Source organism: Haliotis rubra, unplaced genomic scaffold, assembly GCF_003918875.1.
Source record: "Haliotis rubra isolate DU_JTF1 unplaced genomic scaffold, ASM391887v1 Scf229, whole genome shotgun sequence".
NCBI classification, from domain to species: Eukaryota; Metazoa; Mollusca; class Gastropoda; order Lepetellida; family Haliotidae; genus Haliotis; species Haliotis rubra.
This window is the reverse complement of record NW_025766325.1, coordinates 188,569-202,008: the sequence shown is the minus strand read 5'-3', so window position 1 is coordinate 202,008 and position 13,440 is coordinate 188,569. Positions and strand designations below refer to the sequence as shown.

The 13,440-nt window shown below is 41.5% G+C and overlaps 1 protein-coding gene across 1 annotated transcript in view; it reads right to left on the bottom strand.

Moving 5' to 3' along the window:
- Window positions 1-388: 388 nt before the first annotated feature.
- LOC124277859 overlaps window positions 389-13,440 on the bottom strand; it is a 64,543-nt gene continuing 51,491 nt past the window's right edge. The window contains exons 26-30 of the mRNA XM_046713573.1: window positions 12,188-12,324; window positions 9,846-9,988; window positions 8,951-9,071; window positions 5,007-5,861; window positions 389-4,904 (exon numbers count right to left, since the gene is read on the bottom strand). Of these exons, the coding sequence (XP_046569529.1) occupies window positions 2,196-4,904; window positions 5,007-5,861; window positions 8,951-9,071; window positions 9,846-9,988; window positions 12,188-12,324 (3,965 nt within the window). The 3' untranslated portion in view covers window positions 389-2,195. The remainder of the gene's footprint in view (window positions 4,905-5,006; window positions 5,862-8,950; window positions 9,072-9,845; window positions 9,989-12,187; window positions 12,325-13,440) is intronic.

The following is a 13,440-nucleotide window of genomic DNA, read 5'->3' as shown; positions in this document are numbered from 1 at the left end:
CCTTGTCCGAATCCAAGGAACACGAGTTTTAAACCCAAACTTGGACTATTGTACTTCATAGTTTAATAGCATACTACACATGGGTTTTACCACAGTTAAAAATCGTTTCCCAGTCGCCTCACTTTGGGATTTCCAGATTCTTAATCAGTATACAGCTGAAACTACAAACCTGCAATGTGGCACTAAGTTCCACCAAGTCCAGTCCTTAAAAATAGGTCTGGTATCTAGCGAACATGCTGACTGTGACATTTAAATACCTCCCAGGCAGAATTGAGGTAAATTCACTTGAACTTTTTTCTCTATGCACAGTCAACTCAAGGATAAAAGAAAAATATTTATCAACATTTGTTAGATGTTTCACAGATGGAAATAACAACAATTTTAATACTTCAAATTTCAAATCATTTTTATTTGGGTGCAGGAGAATACATCTTATTGATCAAGAATCTGTCCCTGATTTTGACAATTAAGTCATGGAATTCATGCATAAAAGACTCTATTATGATAACTTTTATGTAAAAAAGTCAACATAAAAAGGAAGAATGAACACATCATTTTTTATAGTCTTCCACCAAAAAATATACACAGAGTTCTCATCTCATTCAGATGATGATGATGATGATGATGATGGTGATGATGATCTCTCATACTGGTTGTCATATCGTATGCTGTGAATATTTTAGTCAATGCTATATTTAGAAATATTGTACATCCTGAGAGGTGAAAAAGAAGACATGAATGGGTACTTCCGATTTCAGCTCTCAAAAATTCAGTTATAACAACCAAGAAGGCAGCAATCATTTGAAACAACAAAACATTTCAACTTATGACGAGGCTCATAGAATGTTTACAGTCTGAAAGGAAACAAATGACAACACAAAAATGCAGAACTATTCCTTTTATGTATTGGTAACAGCATGTACTGGAAAATGTACGGCCAAAAGCTCCATACCACCCTTTGGACATATGATTTTCGGGACTGTTCTAACAGACTGACTGACTGAGTGAGTTTGGTTTTTAGCAATATTCCAGCAATATAACGGAGGAGGACACCAGAAATGGGCTTCACTCATTGTACCCATGTGGGGATTCGAACCCGGGTCTTTGGCGTGACGAGCCAACGCTTTAACCACTAGACTACCCCACCGCCCCTGTTCTAACAGATACATATGTACATTTAATGAGACAGTCAGAAAGGTATTATCCACTTGGAGGATAACACCATGATTATCACAGCAGATGTAGCTGTGCAGTGCTTCAGATCACTGCGTAGAGTGATGAGTGGATACAGAAAGGTATGATCCACTTGGAGGATAACACCATGATTTTCACAGCAGATGTAGCTGTGCAGTGCTTCAGTTCATACTGGGTAGACTGATGAGCGTATACAGAAAGGTATAATGGAGGATAACATCATGATTATCATAATTTGAAATCACAAAATTATCTTACAAATGTATGTACAAATATCCAGTCTGGCAGAAGAACAGAGGCATGAATAAAGAGATCATACATACAGTTATTTGCCTCATCAGTCTCGCATTACATCAATGATTGTTTCAGCAAACATTTACAAACTTCGGACTAATCCCAAATAAATAAAGAATCAAGTATGGACTTTTCCACCCACTTCACACAGAGGGTTAAATTAAATACTAACCAGAAGAAAGTTTGCCTCTGAAGAGGCGTCTGTTGAAAATCTGGAAGATCTGATAATGTGATGACAGTTAAAATTGAAATTTATGGCTGTGATGTATGATTTTCAAATGATTTGTTTGTTTGACAAATATTCACTCAGAATCCCAAAGGTGAGTAAATAAATGGTGAAAAGTACACAGATGAAATGCATTAACTGCACTGAAAGAAACATCATCGCAATGATAGTTAGCCACCAGTTCCACTTCTTGGAGAGTGGAAAGTCACCAATATAAAACTCACCAATCCCAACCACCATTATTGCTGCTATCAGTTTGTTCTGCTGGGTAATGGCAAGAGGCATTTGCATCTTTCATAAGCATGTTCTTTCATAATGATTATGAATAATGCTTCCAATCCACACAGCATCCATGATACCAAAGACACCATGTTCAATGAGAACTCCCTTGCTGATATATGCTCTGCTGGGCATGGGCTGAAGACTTCTGATTCTTGAGAACACATGTAACTTCATAATGATGATCAGCAAAGTTTCAAATCTACACTGCATCCATGACAACAAAGTCACTCATGTCAACGTCATCCATGTCAATGTCATCCATGACAACAAAGTCTCCCATGTCAACGTCATCCATGCCATACTGTTCCGTTTCAAACATATTCCCCTCATTTCCTTCAGTCTTATCACCACCTTTCCTTTCATTCTGGTTACCACTGCTCAACTGGTCCTTAGTCTCTGTGTCGACACTTTCTTTCTTCAAGTAATGACTCTTTGTCTTGGACCTGCTAGACTTGTCTCCCCAGGATCGATTTCTCAACCTTCTATGGTAATCTCTGTCATCAATCTGTTTGCTACGCATCTTTTGAGATTTTGTGGTACCACCATCAACAAAGTCTTTTCGATCTCTTTTCATTGAATCATCTTTTCTGAAATGCTCAGTGTGTTTTAGAATCTCCCGACCTCTGTTTCTTTCTTTACCACTACGTCTCACTGATTTATCTGCACTGGAACTTTTACTATATGCTCTGGATCCTCGTCCCTGACTACCTCTTGTCACGGAGTTGTCTCTCTTGAAGCTGTCACGTTGATTTGAGAATCCTCTATCTCTGTCTAATCTTCTACTCTCTCTGCCCAAGCTACTCCCTGCTCCTGGCAATATCCTGCCATCCTGTTGAGCACTCTCAGACCAGGCTATGTTGAAAGCTCCTTCGCGCTCATCATCATAATTAACCACCTCAACCACCCTCTCACTTTGTATAAATCCTTTATTTTCTTCCACAACAAGGTATTCATTCCCTTCATGAAAATATTCGTCTTCAGCAAAGACAGACTCTCTGGGCATTTCATCCTCAAAACTCTGTGACCTTCCATCCTCATTCCTCATTATGCTCACACTGCTGTTCCTAGCACTACTAAAATGTGTTCTGTCACCATCTCTATACTGAAAATACTCCTGAGAAAATCTACTATCCTCATTTAACTTCTTTTGACCTCTGTCATGCATCTGCATGTCTTTATCATCAATATTTCTGTGGACACTTTTTGTTTCTCCTCCATAACCTCTTGTGGCCTGACTTCTTAGCTCTCTCTCTGTTTCTTCATCCATTCTCTCTTCCCTTTCAGCACGACCTCCTTCACCCATCACAAAACCATCATCCATCACATGAACCCCATCTTCATCCACATAGGCCAGAGCATACTCTTCACCTTCATTCACATATTCATCCATGTACACCTCCACATGTTCTTCTTTTTCCACATTCCAGTCTCTCCTGCCAGGAATTTCTTCTATTAACCGACCATGGGTGTCTGTCCATCGCTGAAGGTCTTCACTTGACTGACAACGGCTCTCTGTCCTGTGTTGATGTGTATCTCTTGATCGATCACGGTTATCTGTCCTCTGTCGACGTTCCTTCCTTGACCGATCATCATTATCTTTCCTTTGCGAAAGGTCTTTGCTTGCCCGGCCATGGTTATCTGTCCTCTGCTGACGCTCCTTCCTTGATTGATCACTATTATCTTTCCTTTGTGAAAGGTCTTTGCTTGCCCGGCCATGGTTATCTGTCCTCTGCTGACGCCCCTTCCTTGATTGATCACTATTATCTTTCCTTTGCGAAAGGTCTTTGCTTGCCCGGCCACGGTTATCTGTCCTCTGCTGATGCTCCTTCCTTGATTGATCACTATTATCTTTCCTTTGTGAAAGGTCTTCACTTGCCCGGCCACGGTTATCCGTCCTCTGCTGACGCTCATTCCTTGACCGATCACCATTACCTCTCCTTTGTGAAAGGTCTTCACTTGCCTGGCCACGGTTATCTGTCCTGTGTTGATGTTTATCTCTCGACTGTGGGCGGTTCTCTGTCCTCTGCTGACGTTCCTCTGTTGATCGATCACTGTTATCCCTCCTCCCCTTCTTTGACGGTTTGCCATTATCTGTCCTTTGCTGACTCAGTGACTTTTTGGGGTGTGCAACTTTCAATGACTCTGTCCATTCTGGTCTCAGAACAAGATCTGATACAGGCTGGACTGATCTTTTCAATTCATCATTTGATTTCTTTTCAGTTACCATTTCTGGTTCACTTTGGGATTCACAGGATATTTCCTGAACGCTTTCCTTTTCCTGAGTTTTTATATTGCCAATGTCAAAATCATTTAAATCCTGAGCATCAAGTTCAGGGATGCTATTAGGATCTTCAATTGGCATTACTACTGACTGAGAAGCAACAGGTGGTTGTTCCATTACAAACTCAGGTGGCTGAGCAGTTGCAGACTGCATGATTACCTGCCCAGTCAGTGGGAGTTGTAATGGGACACCTGCTTGAGGATAAGGTGGAACTACTGAAGGAGCGACTGAAACAAATTGTGTGGGTCCTGAAGCCCCTACACTAGCTTCTTGTGATTGTGCATTTATTTGAGATTGAATAGGAGCTTGCTGCCAAGTTGATGTATTTAAAATCTCAGGGACAGGCAGCTGAGGCCATGCTTGTGGAAATGACTGACTTCCTACAGCAGGCTGAGGGGCAGACCTGGGTACAGGTGGAGGTGGCACAGGTTTGGGAACAGATGCTGTGGAGGGGTAGAAGGGTGTTACCTGATCATGTAAAGGCACTGCTTGTTGTGTCGACACCTGGGATGCTAGAAGTGGTGGAACAGGTGGAGTAGGCTGCTGGGATGGCAATATTGGCAACTGAGGCCTTGGCACATCCTGATCTGTGTTTCGATGCTGATTCTTGATATGAAGCAGAAGAAAGTCTTTCTTTTCGATTTTTGGGCATTTCTTCCTGATGAGTGATAGTGGTGAAGCCAGAAAATGTGCATTCTGTGCAGTCATGGACATCTTCAGCAGAAGAAAGTCTTTCTTTTGTGGAGGCTTGGTCACTTTCATGCAGGTTTCCCTGGTCACACTGCCAGGCATGACAAAGTGAATGTTGTCTCTCTCCTCTTGTCTAGCACCAAGCAGAAATGTTGACATTTCACTCCTGTCCTCAACACCATGAAAAAAATCCAGGTGTTCACGAAGATCATCTGTATCTACACATTCCATGCTACAGAATGAACAGATGAGATAAAGAACCTTTGCTTCATGAATCTTTGTCCAGTGATGGTCAAACTGCCCTGATTTGCCTTTAAATAAACATCCAGAGACATTGCACTCATATTCAGCTACTAATGGCATGTCTGGAACACTGTCTACTTGTGTCAAACCTGGTATCAAAGGCTCTGGGGTGGACTGCCTTCTTCGCAGGTAAACTTCAGGTAACCTTCGTGGTTGTGCATCTTCACGCAACCTTCGTGGTTGTGCATCATCAAGCAACCTTCGTGGTTGTGCATCATCACGCAACCTTCGTGGTTGTGCATCATCACGCAACCTTCGTGGTTGTGCATCTTCACGCAACCTTCGTGGTTGTGCATCTTCACGCAACCTTCGTGTTTGTGCATCATCAACCAACTTTTGTGGTTGTGCATCTTCAAGCAACCTTCGTGGTTGTGCATCTTCAAGCAACCTTCGTGGTTGTGCATCTTCAAGCAACCTTTGTGGTTGTGCATCTTCATGCAACCTTCGTGGTTGTGCATCTTCATGCAACCTTCGTGGCTTTCTAGCTTCTGGTGGATCATAACCTTGATTCCGTGATATGATAGATTTAGGCAATCTTTGTTGTTGGGGTCTTCGTTCCCTCCAAGATGGAAAGGTTTCAGAGGGCAGGTTCTGAAGGAACAAAATTAAAGTATACTGTATAAAGCTACATTTTGCTCATGAAAAGTTCTGTTTTCAGAAAGTTAGTGGATCCTGTCAGCTTAAAAATTGGCCACAATGATGTCAATGCATTTCAAAAAGACAAATATAATTATTATAACGTGAAGAAAAGCATTTACACTGAATATGTATATTTTTTGGGACAATGCCAAATGAATTGAAAAACTGATGAAAAACTGTATGCAACTGTGAAACAGATGCTTCAAAACATGTGCACATTGGGTTTTGATTCATACTTTATGAACCGAAAAGAAATACACACAGTCAATCCCAACAAATAAACAAATACATATGGTATTTATGACTGTTTAATCAAAAACTATTTTAATCAAAGCAGACAAAAACAATGAGATGATATACATTAAAGGTAAAGGAATACATACTATGGTGTGATGTGAATCAGGTGATTATTCAATTTTTTAACTTCACATGCCCATTAGGTCTACTGCCAGTCAACAGAGAGAAGCATCAAAAGAAAGTTCAAGAGCAACAAACTAAACAAATATCTCATGGAAAAGGTGTCTGTTTAAAATGAGAAGACACCGTTGGAAAAAATGCTAATTAGAAATGAAACCTGAAGAAATGTAATTTGTGCTACCCAGGCAAGAACAGAAAAAATAAGCAAGCCTGCAGGCTCTGCACACATATTGGTTCCCTACTTCCTGGCTTCAGGTCAAGAAAGGTCACAGGGACAATCTTGAATGAGCATGAATATCGCATAAAAATTCCAGTGGATGATATGGATAAGCAGAAAGGTATTCCTGGGATTCCCCTACTTTCCGCATGGTTGGGAATGGTTTCATTTTTCACATTCATTGGGCGGACATAAAATGCACGACCAGTTTATCTAATCACAATCTGTCAAGTAGTGCACAGATGACACAAGGTCAGTGTGAGATCTCTCTCCTCTCACAACACAACAGTGTGATGACTCTCCAAGATGCTGCCTCTCTCTCTTCTCTCACTTTTCCAATATGACATTTCTCAGAGATGCTACACCTTTCTCCTCACATACCTCCATATCGCATACGTGCACTGGAGGCTTGCTGAAGGGGTAAAGTTTGCCATATCACATATCAGCTTATGCCCCTTACCTGAAGAGGTTTGCCATAGGGGACAACATTCATCAGATCACATACCCTCAAAAGAGGCTAATCTCAAGAGAACTGGTGTAGGGACAATGTTCAATATCCAGCAATATCATCTCGGAGGACACCAGAATTGGGCTTCACACATTGTATCCATGTTGAGAATCTGACACAGGTTTTCAATGTGATCAGCGAAACTTTAACCAGGGAGCCTTTAACCAGAGAGCAACCTACCACCCCTTATCAAAATATGAACTTTTCCTTCTCTTGTCACACCTAGCTTGGTCCATATGTGCCTCATGACCTGCCAAGAGCCTTAGGAGGGTGTGTAGGGACAATGTTCACCTCATCACATAGCTCCATATATGCCTTACCTTAGGAGGCTTGGTGTAGAGACAATGTTTACCTCATCACAAAGCTCCATATATGCCTTACCTTAGGAGGCTTGGTGTAGAGACAATGTTTACCTCATCACAAAGCTCCATATATGCCTTACCTTAGGAGGCTTGGTGTATAGACAATGTTTACCTCATCACAAAGCTCCATATATGCCTTACCTTAAGAGGCTTGGTGTAGAGACAATGTTTACCTCATCACAAAGCTCCATATATGCCTTACCTTAAGAGGAGTGTAGAGACAATGTTGTCATCACAAAGCTCCATATATGCCTTTTAAGAGGCTTGGTGTAGAGACAAAGCTCCACAAAGCTATATATGCCTTACCTTAAGAGGCTTGGTGTAGAGACAATGTTTACCTCATCACAAAGCTCCATATATGCCTTACCTTAAGAGGCTTGGTGTAGAGACAATGTTTACCTCATCACAAAGCTCCATATACCTTAAGAGGCTAGAGACAATGTTTACCTTAAGAGCTCCATATATGCCTTACCTTAAGAGGCTTGGTGTAGAGACAATGTTTACCTCATCACAAAGCTCCATATATGCCTGACCTTAAGAGGCTTGGTGTAGAGACAATGTTTACCTCACCTCAGCTCCATATATGCCTTACCTTAAGAGGCTTGGTGTAGAGACAATGTTTACCTCATCACAGCTCCATATATGCCTTACCTAGAGACAATGTTTACCTCATCAAGATGCCTGCTAAGAGGCTTGTAGAGACAATGTTTACCTCATCACAAAGCTCCATATATGCCTGACCTTAAGAGGCTTGGTGTAGAGACAATGTTTACCTCATCACAAGCTCCATATATGCCTTACCTTAAGAGGCTTGGTGTAGAGACAATGTTTACCTCCAAAGCTCACATAAGCTCCATATATGCCTTACCTTAAGAGGCTTGGTGTAGAGACAATGTTTACCTCATCACAAAGCTCCATATATGCCTTACCTTAGGAGGCTTGGTGTAGAGACAATGTTTACCTCATCACAAAGCTCCATATATGCCTTACCTTAGGAGGCTTGGTGTAGAGACAATGTTTACCTCATCACAAAGCTCCATATATGCCTTACCTTAAGAGGCTTGGTGTAGAGACAATGTTTACCTCATCACAAAGCTCCATATATGCCTTACCTTAAGAGGCTTGGTGTAGAGACAATGTTTACCTCATCACAAAGCTCCATATATGCCTTACCTTAAGAGGCTTGGTGTAGAGACAATGTTTACCTCATCACAAAGCTCCATAGGCTTGACCTTAGAGGGCTTGGTGTAGAGACAATGTTTACCTCATCACAAAGCTCCATATATGCCTTACCTTAAGAGGCTTGGTGTAGAGACAATGTTTACCTCATCACATAGCTCCATATATGCCTTACCTTAAGAGGCTTGGTGTAGAGACAATGTTTACCTCATCACATAGCTCCATATGTGCCTTACCTTAAGAGGCTTGGTGTAGAGACAACATTCACCATATCACATAGCTCCATAGCTGCCCTTACCTTAAGAGGCTTGGTGTAGGGACAACATTCACCAGATCACATACCCCTATCGTTCCTTACCTGATGATGCTTGGCGTAGGTGACCTCGACCTCCTTATCATCAATAACATGTGGCTTGTCTGATACTGCTTTCTCCGCATCACCAAGTTTTTCAAATATCACAAATGCACAGCCAGTTGGTCTGAAAAAAAGAGTGAGTGCATTAATGTTTTAACCTTTTGGACCAGACTAGTAATTAATATTATGAACAAGGATCATCACTTTTGCCTACAATCAACCAGATCAGGTTCTCACTTGGAATATCAATGCCACACTCAGCAATAGTCCAGCTCTATGACAGCAGTTAGTAAATAACCAAGATGGGATGCGACAATCCTTGCACCATCAGCATTGGCTTATAGACGGTAATATTATGAACAAGGATCATCACTTTTGCCTACGATCAACCAGAATCCTACCATCTAATTCATTAGGCCATGTGCAACAAGATCAGGTTGCAAGGAATATTATTGCCACACTCAGCAATATTCCAGCTATATGACAGCAGTTTGTAAATAACCAAGATGGGATGCGACAATCCTTGCATCATCAGCATCAACCTACACAGATGAGATTTAAGCTGGCACGCATCAACCCAGTAAGTGAGCATGACCATGTGATTCGCCTCTTTAGAGATGAACTGCCACATTACAGTCATCCCATCGACCATGGGACTGACAACAAGATCACAATGAATACAAATCTGGGATCTAAACCCAGGGAAAGAAACCTTTCAAAATTTACCACTAGACCATAAATGGACAATGATTAATGGTCCTGTCTATACTTCACTGGTCCAAAATAACATTCGTAGATTTACTGAAAAATTCACTGAACACCAGGACCACAGGACCAGCATAAATTTCGCAAACTGTAAACCCAGCAGATACTCGCAGGACAAAGGGACACAACTAACCTCAATGTCGCATCATTCACCAGCTCAAAGTCCTCGACTCTTCCCCATCTGGAGAAGTAGCACATCAGCGTGTAACCGGGTGTGTGTGCTGCCAACCCTGATATTCTCAGCTTCCTACTTGGGGGCTCTGCATTTTTGGGGACCTAGAAGTGAAAGAGTGAATTGATGGATCTAATTACATTACATTTTAAATATCCATGTGTGTCAAATCGAGGTCATGTGAATATGTTTACCACTTTACCAGATCTTAAAAACACGAGAGTACATATACTGAACAGCAAAAGAAATGCAAGTTTCGAAAAAATGAAATTCCATGAAGGTAAGCTTTCATGTTTATGGAACGTTCATGGCAAAGTGACGTCATGATCCCCGATGAGATGAGGTCATGCAATTTGAAGTCCATACGAAACACTGGCACAAACACAACCACAGTGCAGCAAAGCCACAATTTAGCACGTGCATTCACGGTTCTGGATGGAAAGCATGCATTTCACTCTGAGGTATCCTTTATAAAGGTTTGTGTCAAAAAACAGTTCAGTTGACGCTAGGAGGTGTACATGCCACACAAACGATGCCTAGACTAACGACTGAGCAGAGGGGAATGGCCATTGGAAAGTTGCACGGAGGTAGCTCTGCAACCGCTGTAGCTAGACAACTGGGCTGTCATTTTACCGCCATTACACGACTTGCTCAACGTCATCAGCAAACCGGGGTTGCTGCTGATAGTCCCTGTACCAGATGGCAATGAGTGACAACTCATATGCAAGATCGGTTCATCCAGGTCACTCATCTATGGAACCGAAATCAAGCAGCAACAGTAACAGCAGCCTTAGTTCTTGGGTCAAGGGGAGCAGTGTCCAGCGATACGATTAGGCATCGTCTTTGGGCTGCCTGAATCCACTGCCGAAGGCCATATGTGGGGCCAATTTTGGCACGTCAACAACGCCAATGACATTTGCAGCCCTCACATAGCAAGGGTGTCGATAGATTGTCTGGCTCAGAACAACATTAACATTTTGCCATGGCCGTCTCTTTCCCGGATATGGCTCCCATTGAACATTCTGGGATGAAATTGGACGAAGGATTGGGGCAGGTAGACAGCCACTCACACTTGCACAATTGGAATAGAGATTGGTGTTTGGGCGTAACCAATTGCCCAAGGCATCCTTTCAGGCTCTAGTGAACTCAATGAGGCCACGTTGCACGGTCTGTGAGCAAGCTCAAGGTGGCTATATGCGCTACTAAAGAGACTGTCACTTTTCGCGTTCAGGGGTATCTCCATTTGATGGACTGTAATCAATTTGAACTTATTGCAATTCAATGTCAACAGCAACTTTTTGCTGTTAAATTGACATTGTTTTCTATAGAATAAATGATTACACATGATTTTGGTTGTCTCTTATTCAAAAACTTGACAAAAAAGCCAGACTTGCGTTTCTTTTGCTGTTCAGTATATATATATAGTGTCTCAAGGATCATCAAAAGGAAAGACCGCCTCCGTGGTGTAGTTAGAGCATCCACCCGGAGAGCGGAAGGTCGCGGGTTTGATCCCAAACCGCGTCATACCAAAAGACGCTAAAATATGGTACTTGTTGGTCCCTGCCTGGTGCTCGGCATTAATGGGTATAACAAGGACTGGTTGGCTCAGTGTCAGTATACTGTGTCTGAATGGGGTATTCATGTTTCACAGGTATCTCAGTGGGCTAGCACTATAAAACCAGCTTCAGTCTGGGCTAGTACAAGCAGCCGCACATACACATACACACACATGCACATATGAGCGAAATATTCTCAAGCACGACGTTAAACCCAATTTCCTCACCTCAAAAGGAAAAGTCTGGGATAACACGACAATAACATCCTGATCATCAAGGGCATAAATGGGTATGGTTTAACACCACTTTTAACAACATTCCAGCAATATCATCTCGGAGGACACCAGAATTGGGCTTCATACATTGTATCCATGTCAAGAATCTAACACAGGTTTTCAATGTGATCAGTGAAGTTTTAACCAAAAATGTACCTACCACCCCCTATCGAAATATGACTGACTGAGTTTAGTTTTACGCTGCTTTTAGCAATATTCCAGCAATATCACGGCGGGGGACACCAGAAATGGGCTTTACACATTGTGCCCATGTGGGGAATCAAACCCGGGTCTTCGGCGTGACGAGCCAACACTTTAAGCACTAGACTACCCCACCGCCCCTATCGAAATATGAACTTTCCCTTGTCTGTTGGAAATAATGTTAATGAATATACTTCCTTTTGTCTACTGTTGACAATAAATATTGAATATACTAGAAATGAAATATGAAAGGAAAGTCTAAGTGACTCACAGGATTGGCAGGTCTGACAGGAATCGCAGGTCTGACAGGAATGGTGGGTCTGACAGGAATGACGGGTCTTGCAGGAATGACGGGTCTTACAAATCCTGCAGGTTGAGTAGGAGCAGCAGAGTTTGGTGATTCGTAGGCTGTACACAAAGCAAGAAGCATGAATGTATCTGTGTATATTTGTTAATATTGTAATATGACAGCTGAACCCATGCCACAATATCTTTATATCACAGACAGCAATACAGCAATACAGCAATGAGTTGTTTAACAGCAACCATACAGCAACATCACTTCTGTTTGACAGCAACATTACTGCAATGTATCACATCAATGTCACAGCAATATAATCGCCACATCACAACAATTTCACACTTGTATAACTGTCACATTACAGCAAGATAATACGGTAATATCACAGCTGGATAAACTGGCACATTACAGTAAGATCACAGCTGTATAAATGCGACACAGTTACATATTACAGCAATATCACAGACACATAACTGCCACATTAGAGTTATATCACAGCTGGATTAACTGGCACATTACAGTATTGTCACAGCTGGATTAATGGGCACATTACTATAATATGACAGATGTACAACTGCCACATAGTAACACATTACAATAATATCACATATATAACTGCCACATTACAATAATATATTACAGTAATGTCACAGTTGTATAACTGCCACATTACAGTTATATCACAGCTGTATAATTGCCACATTACAGCAATATATTACAGCTGTATAACTACCACATTACAGTTATATCACAGCTGTATAACTGCCACATTACAGCAATAGATTACAGCAATATATTAAAGCAATATTGCAATATCACTGCAATGTTACATGAGTGTATCAGCAATTACAGCAATATCACTGAAACATCCCAGCAAAACTTCAACAATATTTCACAGCAATATTTTCAAAATGTATCACATCAATAGCACTGCAACATTATGGCCATATCACAGCAATATCTTCAAAATATATCACAGCAATATTACAGAGCACTCCAACTACATTTCATCAATTTTCAATGCACACAATGCCTTTTAGAAATGGTCAAATGCAACATATGGTGTATTGGGGTTTACACTTTTGATGTACATATTCTAGTACGGTTTGAGGTTGAGCCCCAACTGGGATTCAAACCTGCACTGTCAGAGTCATGCACCTGATCACCAGCACATAAGTCAGTGATCTAACCCATTCAGCATCTTGTGTTTGGCTGAAAAACAC